Source organism: Vicugna pacos, chromosome 27 (assembly GCF_048564905.1).
Source record: "Vicugna pacos chromosome 27, VicPac4, whole genome shotgun sequence".
NCBI classification, from domain to species: domain Eukaryota; kingdom Metazoa; phylum Chordata; class Mammalia; order Artiodactyla; family Camelidae; genus Vicugna; species Vicugna pacos.
Genome location: NC_133013.1, coordinates 15,316,402 through 15,331,013, shown reverse-complemented (window position 1 = coordinate 15,331,013; position 14,612 = coordinate 15,316,402). Strand labels below are relative to the sequence as shown.

Genomic DNA, 14,612 nt, shown 5'->3' with positions numbered 1-14,612 from the left:
AAGAGGACAACATGGAACATTTCTGCACACCGAGCTGCCCTCCTCCCTGGGCAGTTACCATGACTTAACGCTGGTCAATGGCTGAAACATATACCAAAGCACCAGAATGAAAAACGAGCATATGTGACCTGACAAGGGACCGCTCTGAGACTGTTTCAATGCTGACATGGACCGAGAATAAGGTAGTGGCTTTGGGACAGCAGGACAGAATATCTGAAGTTGGGGCTGCCTGCCAAAACTACAGGCTGCATGTTATATACCTAGAACTTATTTCTTCAATGATTTTTAAAGATAGAAAAAGGGTTACTTCTCTACATAAACGAGGAACAAATAAGGGGTGGGACAGACAGGAAACGAGAAACGAGCTTTTCTGAGCCAAGAGAGTTCCACCATGCAGGCAGGGGCACGTCTCTTACTTGCACAAGTGTAGGCGTCTTTGTTGGTGAAGGGCTTTGTGCACTGGCTGCAGCCGATGGGACCCACCACAGGGATGGAACTGAAAGCATGCCCATTGACAGTCTTCTTGTCCTTTTCCTTCTCTTTAGACTCTTTCTCCTTCTCCTTAATTTTATCTTTCTCCTTTTCCTTTTCCTGCCAAAGAAAAGAATCAACAGTTAATTGAACACTAGAAGGCCTTCCCTTCTAGAAGGGCCCCAAGCTGGCATATGGTCAACAGTGGCTGGTGAACGTTTTGGACAAAAGTTAGGAACACTGTCTTGGACATATGTATATATATTTATTCTAAATTAAATTGTGAGCATTCAAGCTATCTTAGAAAAACCTTTGGAAGACTGGGCAGTGGCTTATTCATTGGTTATTTATTCCAACAGACACAATGCCTGAGGATCAACACTGAAGAGAAAGAGGCTTCCGGTGCTGGAGGAGGAGGAGTCTGCGGTGGCCGCGAATCCTCCTCAGTCAGCCACAGCTCAGCCCACACAGGAAGCAAGCGACAAGCTTAGGGCCAGCTGCAGGCAGGGAGCAGCAGATGGGATGGTAATAGTTCTGGGACCAGCCTGAGGGGCAGGACAATGATTGGGAAGCGTGAAAAGTGACTCGAGGTTCCCCGCTGACTGCCTCCCACCAATCACATATCCCTAAGTGAGGGCACATCCCTGATGTTTCCTCCTTTATTTACTATAGCTAAAAACACTACACATCCCCCATATGTACATCTTCTGTTTTACTAAATAGAATTTCAAGGTTCACAGATATTAATTTTGGCCTAATTTTCAAATTGAGGGGAGGAGGGATTTAAACCCTAAAACTTCTTTAAGTTCTTTAACTTTTTTTAAATTAATGAGTGTTGAGATCCTTAATGAAGTACCTAAAGCAGTCAGGATGTTTCAGGTACACTCTGCTTTTAGGAGACTAGGACTGTGGGATGTAACTATATGCTCTCCAAACAAGGTCCTTTATAAGCACATGTAGGCAGACACTTGGCTGGTTTATCAGTATCAAATGAATGAAAATGAATATAAGCACATAAATGCATGACCGGGACACTGTGCTATACATCAGAAATTGACACAGCAACTGACTGTACTTCAATTCAAAAAAAAAAAAAAACTCTAAAAAATATCAAATTAATAATTTTCTTTCGAATTACCCAGACCATGAACTACAATTCAGAGGCAGGAAGAATGCATTTAGTAGTTGTCATGATCATTAATTTCGGGGTATCCATTTTCCAGGAATTAAAAAAATTACAACAATAGTATTGTATGCCCTGGAAAATGGGTTGTAATTGCTGTAATGAAAAAACTTTCTGGAAGATAGGTACCCCACAATTAGTGACTATGACAACTGCTAAATGCCTTACATTTTGAATCAATGCCTTCTCCATACATTATTTCATCGGATTCAATAACTTTGAGATGACTAGGGTTGGCATGATGTTTCCCATTTTTTAACTGAGAAGAGAAAGATAATAAACAGCAGCTAAGAGTGAACAGTTACTATGTGCCGAGCGCTGTAGTAAGCTACTGACATGAATTTTCTCATGACAACCCCGTGCAGTAAGTACCAGCTATTACCTCCACTTCTTGTTTGAGGACACTGAGGCCTTAGACATGTCTGATTCTGTACTGGAGGCCACACACCAGTAACTGCCCAAGCTGGAATTAAGATCGAGATCTGCCACAAAGCTCACTCACATTCACTGCACTCTACTGCCAAGGGCAGGAGACGTCTGTTGACTCACAGAAGGTCACACAGCAAATGGTATGTGCAGTTAAAATCAGAACCAGGTCTTCTGAGTTCCTATTCAGAACCCAACTGCTGTTCTGAAATGGTGAATGTTTGCTAAGTCTATGACTCATTTAATAAATCCTTTGTTGGGGGAAGGGTATATAACTCAACGGTATATAGTACGTGCTTAGCACCCCTGAGGTCCTGGGTTGAATCCTCAGTACGTCCATTAAATAAATGAAAAATAAAAAATAAAGTCCTTTGTTAATAGAACACATGTAATCGAACTCTAAGAGCTGAACTGCTACTTTAGAACTATAAAAAATAACGAGCGGAAGAGAGAAAACAAACTACTTCACTTTACAAAACAGGAAACAGTTCTGAGTGAAAATTAGTAACTGCTAAAGTATCTAAAACTCTAGTAAAAATCAATAACAAAAACTGAGTTTTTTCAAATAATTTCTTTCTTTTAACTAAATTTTGCAGAAGGCCTTTCCATACATAAAATGTTAAATTGAAGAGCATCTGACAGTTCGCTCAGGAAAGCCAAAAAAGCATGCTCCTGGGGTTAAAAAAGATCTGCGGCAAGTAAGTTACTCTCTCAAGCCTTGCAGTGCTCTTCAAATCTGAGTAAATAATTTCCTCATGCTTTGCAAAAATCCAAACTAGCTCTGCCAAGGATAAGAACAAAACAAAACAAAATCCACTGTCTCTTTCTGTTTTTACTCAAATTTAGTGCTTTAAAGAAGTCAAGCTCTTACCTCCCCATGTTTTGGTCCTATGGATCTCACTGTTATAAGGGGTGCTTCATGAAACCGACCCCATTTTATCGACATGATTCGACCCCCATGCCACGAACTGTGCTCTCACGGAAGGAGGGGCTCATGCCGGCGGGGCAGAGCCCAGCAGCTCCAAGGGGCCATGAGAGCAACCATGAGAGAAACCAAAAGAGGAAGCCAGAGACTGGTTGAGAAAGGGAAGGAGGGAGGGCTCAGGCTGCTTGTTTCCTTAAGACAAGCTTAACTATTTGAATGCTGCTAGCAGAGCCAACTACCCTGGCTACAGAGGACACACAACATGAAACAGAACAAATCCCCCCAAATACAGGACGTGTGGACGGTACTTAAGCTGCAGGACAGAAACTCTGGACCAAGAACAATTTTTTAACACTAGAAGTCAAGGAACACATCTGTTTAAAAACAGACTACTCATTTTATAAAGAACGTCTTAATGAAGTTGCCTGAGGAAAGGTGGTGGTTGGCCGTTTTCTGAAGTTTGGCTTTTCCGTGTTTAACACCTGCCAAAATGTTTCTAAAACTGCTGGGAAAAGAGAAATTAACAGCAGTTAAAGAGAAAGACGCAGGTAACAATTACACTAGGATATAATGAAGGAAAATGATTTTTCATCTTTCTGAACCTACCATTTTAGACAAGTAATTACAATAAAAAATCAGAGAACTCTTTGGAAAACTGTGAAGCAAGCTGAGATTAAGCAACTGTCATAGTGCAAATCTTTAATTGAAGAAGGAAGAGAATTATATTTAACATTGATTCAAGCCTCTAAAAAATTATACTCTACACTCGGCTGACGGGTTTAGTTCTTATTTAGACACACCACAGGAAATGGGAGTTGAAGCTGAATGTCTTGCTATGAAGTTATGGATTATATTAACAGCTGGGCAGGAATTTAATCCTTGCATAAAAAAATGCCTACTTCAAGTAAGATTAAGAATTTGTCTAAAACACCTCCTAGTTGTCTGCAAAGAGGAAAAGCTCAGAAAAAAGAAAATCAGTGTGACGGGATGGTTTTAAAGAGGGTCACCCCACTCCCTTTATGAACGTGGAAATTATGCATGTCAGTGTGACGGGATGGTTTTAAAGAGGGTCACCCCACTCCCTTTATGAACGTGGAAATTATGCATGTTAGTGTTTAAATATTCTGTAGCAAGCAAACTTACTTAGCAGGAAACAGTACTAACTCTTGAAGATACTAAAAGACAGAAGCAGAAACTGCCAGTCTTCCTGTTAAACTTCCTGTTTAGGTTCTCCCTCTTTCACAAAAAGATTCAACACATTTATCTAGTAACTCAGCCAGTTAGTGATAATTCTTAAAAGGACATATAAAGGATCAGTTCTCAATTTCTCAAAAATTTCTCATATACTGGCCACAGGTATGAGAAAAAAATATATATATTATATATATATTATATTATACATATAGTATAGCACATATACTATATAGCATTTACACTAGCTAACGTAAAAAACCTACTGTTTTTCTTAACTATTGAATGTTACTTCTCCATAAAGCTTAAGAAATTGAAAATGCAACTGTAAACAGTTAAGAAAAACAGCAGAGTTAGCATCATCACCCCAAGAAAATATTCACTTATTTTTGTTACCATTTAAGAGAATACAACACTTCTCAACGGCAAAGCTCTACTGTCGGCACAATGGCAAATAAAGACAAGGTGTTCAATGTAACTTAACATAAAATGTATTACTTCACCACTTCCCCTATTTCTTCCTATCTTTTGGTACACTGACAAAAGCTGAACTATTCTACAGGAGGCTCCAAAATGATCTTGTGTAAAGTGAGCTAGTAACAGTGATCAAAGATGACTCCGGAGCGTTTTAATATATTTGCTACTGGGGCACTCTAAACACTTGATGATGTGAAATGGATTGCAATCCAAGGTTACACATTTGAAACCGTTTGAGAGTTTCCACTGCTAGAGATAGCACTAGACCCCAGAGATCAAATCTTGAAGCCAAGAGTCTGAAAGAGGAACCAGTCTCATTGCAAAATAGTGTTGTCACTTTGACAAAGGAGAAGATCGGATGTGAGAAGTTAAGTGATGCAGTTCTGTCACTGATGACGGGCTTCACTCGCACCCAAATTACCTTCTTTTCTCCTGCCTCATCTCGTCATCTCCCCACTAGCAAACTCCAGTCCCTTGAGGTTATTAAAAAACTTAAAAGGAAAAAGATACTGTGTAGTAACACTCAAATCTTGTTTAAGAGCAAACATGAAATGGAGAGCACTCCTGCTGGAGGTCAGATGACAAGGTACTGTCTAGTCTGTGACCTCAAGCACACCTCTCTGTGCTCCAGTTTGTAAAATAAGGAGGCTGAGGTGAGACTTTTTCAAAGGTGAGGCTCCAGTTTCTAAATTCAGTCTTACATCGTTTCGTTCACGTCTGTCTGTATTACTTATCAATGTGATCAGTGGTGAAGTCACTGCTCTGCTCTTAATCAATGCACTGGGGAGGTGGATGGAGAGGGGAATCTCCACTTTTTACTGGTCTTCCAATTAACAGTTTGAAGAAAAGAGTCCATAGTTTAAAAACAAAACAAAAAACAACAGAAACATCTTACATCATCCAGACAGACTGTAAAAACTTTTAAGGCAAAGACTATGTGGTTTAAGTTCTTCTGGGTGGACTACAGAAGTCACTCAATACTACTTGTCCCATTTACACTGATCTTTCAAGATTTTCTTTTGTTGATGCCAACCAGTGTCCAAGCCAGCAGTGATAAGTAAAACAGATATGGCTCTATTTTAAGCCTTGCTGTCGTATGTAGAATATCGATAAGCATTCTGCCCTCTTTAATTTTTTTGAATTACAAAGCAAAGCTATTATAAAACTTAAATATGTGACTATTCTAGAAACCATTTGCTAGATTCTTTGCATCTTTTCCAGTTTGCCCACTTTCTGTCCATTCTGCACTTGGGCAGAAAAAATGAAAACACAATTCTAGTGGCAGGATTTAACTGAGTCATGACCAAACCTAGTATACGCTAAAAGAGAAGAGATCTTATTTACAAAACATTGGATCTATTTCTACCAGCTCACTTAACTAAGGGCCTAAGAAGCTTGTTGTATTTGGCGGGTGTAGAGTGTGTGTGTGTGTGTACTTTTACAATATTCCTGACTTCACTGTTTATTCCTATACTAAGTATATACATGCACCTGTATAACATACACACACACACACACGTATATAGTGATTCCTTGGCAAGAACTTCTTAACTGATTTCTAATTTTTTTTTTTACTTACTTATATTGTTGGAGGGCAAGTGAATGGAGTATAGGGAAGTGAGAGGCACAAAGCTTTTCCTGCTGATGTGAAACTGAATCTTTCGGTTTAGCACTGGGAATGGTATTAAAAAGATAACTCCTTTTCTTTCTTTCCTTTTAAAAATACACTTAAAAAAATATTAGAAGAGTCAATGTGGAATTATTACAGGTAATGTTTATTTCCTTATTTTTCCTAGTTAAGGTACTTTATGCCAAGGAAAGGGAGGTAACATCTACCTTACAGGGTTGTGGAAAGGGTTAAATGAGATTAATAAACGGAAAGCTCTTAGAACATAGTGAAAATTCAATTAGTGGTATCACCTCTCATTGTTATTTTTCTTGCTGTTATTTTTCTTCATATTAGGTTAGTTCAGAGAGCATCTCTGAACCATGTGTCCCCACCACTTAATTAGCCTTCAGCTGTGTGCAGGCTGTGACAGGAGCCTCCTGAGAGCTGACTGAGGCGGCCACACAGCCGTGCCCATGGCAGGACTTACTCTGCTCTTCTTGCTGCTGGACATCTTGTTCTTGATGTAGCTGAATGTACGACTGACTTTCGTTCCACTCTTCAGTTCAAAATCTTTCTTGGAAGGGCTTTGTGGCGGGAAATTAAAGTTCTCTTCTGTAATACTAAATAGAAAAGAAAAGAATTTTAAAAGGGGTTACAGAAGTTAATTTTTAAAAATTAAAATACCCTACATACAATGCTTTGTAACCATCACAGTCATGCATTATTTTAGCTACAAGTTACAGACAATTTATATATTCATATGCAAATAGGAAATGAAATAAGAGGTGGACAGAGGCTGCTGAGTGGTTTTATACAATAATATCCAAGAATGGAGCACAATGCCCATGTTCTGTTGCCAAGACTTGGCTAAGTCTTCTTATATCAGTTATTAGTGTTTTATTAATGAGTTTTCAGTGATCTGATTGTTAAATATTAAACAGAGCCTAATTATCAATTATAATTATATTATCTGAAATTTCTTAATCTAAAATAGCACCCAATTTACAAACTTCTTTGCATCAAATAGGTGCTTGAAAAGAAGCCCACGTGTGTGATGCAAACCAAGGAATTTCTATGACTGAATGCATAACCAAGTTCCCTCACAGCAGAGATCACCCCTCTTTTTCAGTCTTGAATGCACTGGAGAATCAATACGTGAATGCAGCTACACACAGTTCAGGAGGGGATATACTGAACAGCAGGCAGAAATGACGCTGAGTGTGGAGAGATCCATTTTAGGAGTTTCACACAGATCCATGTGTACCAATTTACCTGTGCAGGAAACCTGTATTCTAAGTCCATGCATCATGGGCATGTTTGGACTCTAGGAAATTCACAATTGTTGACTTCTTCAAAGAATGCTGGGCCTTTGCATATACAATCAATCACTTATACACATATACAATTATACGCATAATCTACCATATACACAATTATGTATAATTGTGTACATAATCTATTATCTAGAAATCTATTTCTTAGGTGTTCTAGACTTCTTAGGTGTTCTAGAACAGTTACGTTAGAACTTTTCTATAGCAAAGTAGTGTTTACCTCAAGGGCCTCTATAAGAGGGCAGACAAGCAGAACCACAAGGGTCCTCTTTAGTAGCTAGTAAAGTCTATTTATATATAAAACATTGTTTACAATACAAAGCCATCTGTTACTAAGATAAAGGGCAAATGATATGAAAATCACTGCTCTAGAAAGAACAAAGAGTAAGTAAAATACCACAGAAATGCAAAGAAGAGCATTCATACTGAGAGTTCTGGATCACTGAGCCACAACTGATGCCTCTGTGAAAGGAGTTTCATAGTTCTTTTTTTTTCTTTTTTCATGCAGGTACTACAGATTGAACCCAGGACCTGGTGCATGCCAAGCATGCACTCCACCACTGAACTACTACCCTCCCCTACACCTTTGTGAAAAGGAAGGCAACTTAAAAAACATTGTAGGGCAACGACCAGAACCCAAATTATACTTAAATTAGAACATTTAATCTCATAAGCATGAAAAGAGGAATATGAACATAAACAAGTCAAAACAGCAATCGCTGGCCTGCTATCAAGAAAAAAAACGATTTACTTGCTTGGACAGAGGTGTGTGCCATGTCAATGCACACACAAGAAAATAGTTTTAAAGCTTAAAATGGCTAAGAAAATAGCAACGCTGCACGAATACACACACACACACACACACACACACACATATTTATGAAACAAAATGCTCTTAGACTTAGGAGTTAAAAATTCCCATGAGCAAAGAGAGCAAAGTTCATAAAGTCAAATATTCATATAATTTATGGGAATGAATGCAAACAGTATATCTTCATCATTAGGCTCGTGTAAAGAATAAAGGTGGAAAATTACTGAAGACATTAAGTTAAAAGGGTATTGCCTTCAATGCAAAACCACGCTTAACCATTATTTCAAATTTATCAGTCAAGGAAATAAGAATCCAATGAGCTCAATTACTTAGTTTGCATAAACACCATAAGACATTTAGAACTTCCTTCATTTCATCTTGGGAAAATGAGTAACCAAATATAAGTAGAGTACCTTCCAGTCAGATTAGCACTCGTGTTGTGGAAGGGTCGTGAATCTAGAAAACAAGAAAAGGAAAAAAAAAAAAGTTAGAACAAAAGGATTTCACCCAGATAACAGATAAAATGTTTAACATTTTTATGACAACACAGATAAAGCAAAAATAGCCTTTGAAAGCCAGTGCCGGGTGCCTTCTTCTCCTGAGGGTTTGGAAGAAGGAAAAATTGAAAAAGAACACAGTGAAATTAGAACCAGAAATTGGCAGCAACAGGCAGTGAATTTCTCACAGGAAAAAAAATTTTTAATCCAGGATTCAAGTAACCGAATAAACCCCAGATCAACTTAAAAAATACTTGAATACACATCTATCAATGTTCAGAGCCCACAGGCCATCTTTCTGAGATGATGTCAGAGAAAGAATACACAATAGGAAATTAAATGTCATATTCTGTGTGCTGTTAATTTTGCTTTCATATATTTCCACACTAAAAATCTAGCTAATGTGTGTCTGATACTTTCCTGAACATTTCTGGAAATGGATCGGTGAACAGCAAAGAGCATCGGAGCTGGCTTGTAAGGTCTAGGCCTTGTTGCTAACTTGGGGTGAGATCTCTGATTTCATTTCCTCATCTATGAAACAAGGAAGGTAAAACAGATGCTAAGGTCCTTTCCAGGTTGATCCTGATCAAAGGAGTAGGGCTGATACATTTTTCCTCCTTCCATAACTATCAGACATTAAACCGAGGGGGTCATTAGATCGAAGGCTAAGACAGATAGGGCAATAAGCAGAACAAACAAAAAGGAACAATACCAACACTTAATCTACAACATGTTAATCAAGTCTGAACTACTTTAGGACTTAGATGAGAGAAAGGCCGCAATCACACAATGATAAATGGTTTCCAAGTTTTAGGAGATCAGGTACAGAAAACTGTGTATGAGTCCAGGCAGACAAAAGGTTGCTCTGTATAACTATTGTTATGATGTGGACAAAACACACCCTTTCTCCCTGTTCTTGGTTTCAAGAATCCCCAAGATCACTGTGAGTAAAACTTTTAATTTGATAGAAATTTGAAAATGTTCTGCTACCAGATTACCAGAACTTGAAACTTTTAAACTCCCAAACTATTCTAGATTATGAATAGAAATGCAGAGTTGTAGTTATGGTTAACAGAAAGTCAGCAGGTGGAAATGATGCATATGAAACTTAAAAATGAATTCTAAGTCTTCAAAAGGTTGCTTTCTGTACTTTTTCCCTTTTACCTATTTGGGGTTCTTCCATTTCACTTGTAACGCATGGTAATAACAGGCAGAGGAGAAAGGTGAACAGTAGGAATAAGTTCTGGGATCTGTCTTCCAGTTCTGCATGATGTAGGTGTGAAACCACCAGCATTTTAACTTCAGAATGCCTTCATTTACTTAAACAAAAATCAGTAGTGTGTGTGGAACAGTGGCTTTAAAACTTTTTCCACCCAAGGAGCCTTGAATAATATAAGCAGCATTAAATTCTCTCAGGCTGCCAGGATTCTGCTGTACACTTAATCAATTACCCAGTAAGTTACCACCCTAGTAATGTAAACAAAGTAAAAATAAAACCCGTAAAGAAAAACACCAGTCAGCACAGAGCCTGGCCAAGAATAAGCTCCTAGCAGATTTCTGTCAAACAAATTAAAAACTTAACAAATATGTGACTTGACTACTGGGAGCATCTATGACCTCTAACTTTTTTGCTGCTGAAACAAATTTTAATTCATTTACTGTGACCTCTCAGGTGTGGTTCTGAAAACAGTGACTAATCTACAAATGTTTCTAAAATCAATGCCTCTGAGATTCCTAAAGTGTCATCAAGTTTTCAAAGCATCCCAAGAATATGATATAACCAAGGTTCCCTCTGTGATACAATTACAAGCAAAAGCAAAGAAATCTGTCACTGAAGTTAGCCTGTGAAATACTATTGCAGGTAAATAGCTTGTTTCAGCTAGACTTTTTCTAAAAGGCATAAAATAACCTGCAGATCTAATACAGTAACATTCTAGGATTGGAACGACTGGATAGACACAGTCATTACTTTGTCAAGAGTGTTCCATGGAAACTAGCTTCATGAGCAGTTATACATAGTCAGCACCTACTGTGGTCATCTAGTTAATAAGTTTGGGAAACACAGCATATTGAACGCTGCCTTGGAAATTCACAATGTACCCATTAGCCTTTGAAACCTGCTTAAACCAGAGTCTCCTAAATTTATATGGCCAAGTCAATCATTTCTTTTTTTAAACTCTCCCTGCCTCTTAATTCTCACTGGTATTTTTGAGTTTAAGGAACACATTTTGAGGAATGCTGGATGTTTAATTCAAAGGTTTCTTCAAGCTTCTATACTTTTTGATTCCATCATGTTGGATTAAGTGGGAAGCCAGTGCCATCACAATTTTATATTAGTGGCAGAACTACTACGGGAACCTTTGTTCCCCCTGCCACGCTCACCTACTTCCCAGCACATGACAACCACTTTGAGATTAAACAGCCTTGAGGATTTCTGGACACTCAAAGTTGTGGGGGATTTTCACAGCTTCCCAGTGAGTATCTTATGTGCCTGTTTACCAAACACCTCTTAACTTTGAAAAAAGTATTGAACACATAAGACTTCCATTTGTATATAAGCCATTTTCCTTTTAAGAACAATGCAAAAATGTGACTCAGCTTAATATTGCTTAAATATTAAATACGTAAATATTGCTAACGCTTAGGATCAGCAAGTGGCAGGGAATTAGGATGCTTAATGATATGGATACTGTAATCGCCTAAGACTCACATTAGTTGTATGAAATGACAATAATTCATTATGAGACTTTATATTAGAAGTAGTTTTTTCATTAAAAATAGCAATCCTGGAATAGTCTAGAAATATTGTACAGTTGAAAACAGTGATTTTCATGGTAGAGGGGGATTCATTTCCAACTTTACTAAAACTGATACTTTGTATAGTTTTTAAACTAGGGTTTATCAAGTAAGGACATAGTAATCTGAAGCCTTTAGTGTAGTGAACGGATTGAAAAATTAAAGTTCCGAAGGAAAGAAACCAGAAGGGAAATAAGTATCTGACTTCCACGCAATAATTAATGTGGCCTAATCTCAAAGAAAAGGTATTTTTAAAGAAATGGTCTAAAAAGTGAGAAGAAAAAAGTTTAACATTAGCTTCTGAATATCACAGGTAGACAGCTAAATATCTGTCCCATGAGACAAAAAAGCAAAACAATGAAAATGAAACTTACGCGATTAAATGGAAAGTTTTGTCAAGGCAGTACTCAGCATTACAAGATGTACAAGGTGGGATGGGAACCCGTTATGCCTTATGTGTTCTGGGACGATGTCTTGGGCCCTAGTATCAGGCCACTGGGTCAGTGAACATAGGTAGTGTACTAAAGACAAAAACTGTTTTATCCAAATTAATTTTCAAAGCAAAGCATGAGGACAAATGATTTAGAAATGATGGCATGCAAGGGGACAGAATTCCCCAAACAATTTCTTAGTACCAAGCCCAAAGCATTTTCAGCACTGGTCACACCCTGGAAAACAGCCATTGGACCCCAAAGTGGCTTACTTACTATACAACTCCTCCTCCTCATCACTGGAATAAGAAGAGCCAACAGAAAAGAGAGTTTTAGACTTAAGGAGGAGTGGAGAGGTGCTGACGGAGAAGGAGATCTGCCTTGCTGGCTTCATCCGCCGCCGGGCTGAGGAGTGGGTTAACAGAAGGTATCAGAGGGGGCACCAAGTATGCCAGAACAGAGTGGGAGGCACCACAGACCCACAGTGAATGGAATCATGTCCCTGGCCTGAACGATTCTGGGAAAGGCCATCTAGATGAACAATGTAATGCACTCAACATTTTCATCTTTATTTCTAAGTATGCAGAATGCTAATACAGCTGAAGAAAATTCATCCAACAAACATGTACTTACTAGGTAATGAAAGTAAGGATTTTATTTTTCATAGTCATCATTTACAGCGAGAGGTTTTTGTTTCCTTCAAAGTGAAGGAAACACTTGGAGTAAGTGGGGTTCCCCTGGAGTCTGCATTTTACTCTCTGTTCGCTCACCCCAAACCTCCTCATTTGCTGTTGCCTCTTAAAGTACAATCTGCCTGTGATATACTGGTGACTCATGACTTTCTATTCTTAAATCAGCTCCTTCCTTTGAGTTCAAACCTCATTCATCTCACTGCTCACTTATAGGTGGACATCCCACAGCAGCTCAAACTCAACAAGTACATGAGTCAGCTTATCCCTTCTTTGCGACCTGTTCCTCCTCCTTCATTCCTTTGTTGAGTGGTACCTAACATCTAACTAATTATCTGAAATAGAAACCTGGGTACACCCTTGAATCCTGGTATTATAACTCACTCATTCCTTTTGGTTCTGTCTTCTAGAATTCCCTGAACACCAACTTCTCTCCTACTGCCACTGCTCTGTGGCCTGGCTCAGACCACCACCTGCTCTCATCTGAATCCTGCAATAGCCTTCTTCTCCTCTATCAGCCTCTCTCCTCTCCAACACTTTCTCTCAGGTGGTCTCTCTGAAGTGTCTGAATCAATTAATCAATTGATTTAGTCAACTTAAATCACTCCATTGCCCTTAGACAAGAAGCCCAAATTCCTCAGTCTAGCTTTCTACATACTGATTCACCTAGCGAATTTCTGGTTTCCTTTTGGTCTCAACTTTGACATCACTTCTCAGTAAGCTTTCTCTGATCGCTCAAGTCCTGGGCACTGATGTTTCTCAGTGGCTGCATTTATCATCTTCTATTGCACTCAATTGTTCTCACATTTGTCAGCTCAAGTGTGGTGAGAAAACGAACTGTATCTGTGAGTTCATCCTCCTCCTGCTACTGTCTAGCCTGGTGCCCAGCAGAGAGTAGCTATGAATAAATAAACATTAATAAATGAACTTCCTTCTGTCAGGCTTTCTGGAAGCTCAACAGCCTAAGTAAAATGAAAGAAAAAGCCCTGTACCTACCACACCCCAGATAAATGCTACGTGACGTCAGACCACTGTGTGCATCCACTGCACATGACAGAGATCAAAGAACGACCGGCACAAACTCATGTACATTGGGCTTTTTAGGCAGTAACAGTCGAGTACAAAAGATATCATTTTAATGTGTGTTCTAAAGTATTTCCAAATGTGAAGCAAATTCAGGAAATGAGAATAAGCTCTCTTGTCACACAAGTTCTAAGAATATCCCCTTCTCTGTCACACAATCATGGATCATAAAGAAAAACCTACCTGTATGAATAAGGAGGATCTTCAACATATATGGAAAGAATGTGTTGTGTTAACACAGAGATTCAATTTTATCATGTACTCAAAATGAATATGCATATATTCCAGCCTTGCAATTTAGTCAAAAGATCAATATAAAAAGTCTATCTGCCTGACTGAATTTTTGTTCTGACAAATGTTATCTTTTCCAAATAGAACTACTCTAAGAAAATGAATGCATTCCAATAAAGTCTCATCTTACTGTCCACAGCAGAGAAACTAAGCACAGAAAGCAGTGATAAAAGATCCTCAGTAGCATCGATGCCCCTTTCCAGAGGTTCCCCCCCCACCATTTCTGGTCACATGAATCATTTAGCTTTGTAGATCTGATGCACTTTACATATGTAAATGCCACAGTTCAGTTCTTAAGACCCACTTAGCTTTCATAGTCCAATGCAAGCTATACAATTATAATCTAGTGCTCCCACCAAAGCATGCAAATTCATACACCACAAGTAAAGCAGGACAGGTGC

The 14,612-nt window shown here is 38.6% G+C and overlaps 1 protein-coding gene across 11 annotated transcripts in view; it reads right to left on the bottom strand.

Moving 5' to 3' along the window:
• Positions 1 to 14,612, bottom strand: part of AKAP13 (A-kinase anchoring protein 13) — a 292,102-nt gene that overhangs the window by 44,690 nt on the left and 232,800 nt on the right. For all 11 annotated transcript variants that reach the window (XM_072950728.1, XM_072950730.1, XM_015234379.3 and 8 more), the window contains 3 exons: positions 8,838 to 8,880; positions 6,770 to 6,902; positions 417 to 591 (listed from right to left, as the gene is read on the bottom strand). In XM_072950728.1, coding sequence (XP_072806829.1) covers positions 417 to 591; positions 6,770 to 6,902; positions 8,838 to 8,880 — 351 coding nt within the window. The remainder of the gene's footprint in view (positions 1 to 416; positions 592 to 6,769; positions 6,903 to 8,837; positions 8,881 to 14,612) is intronic.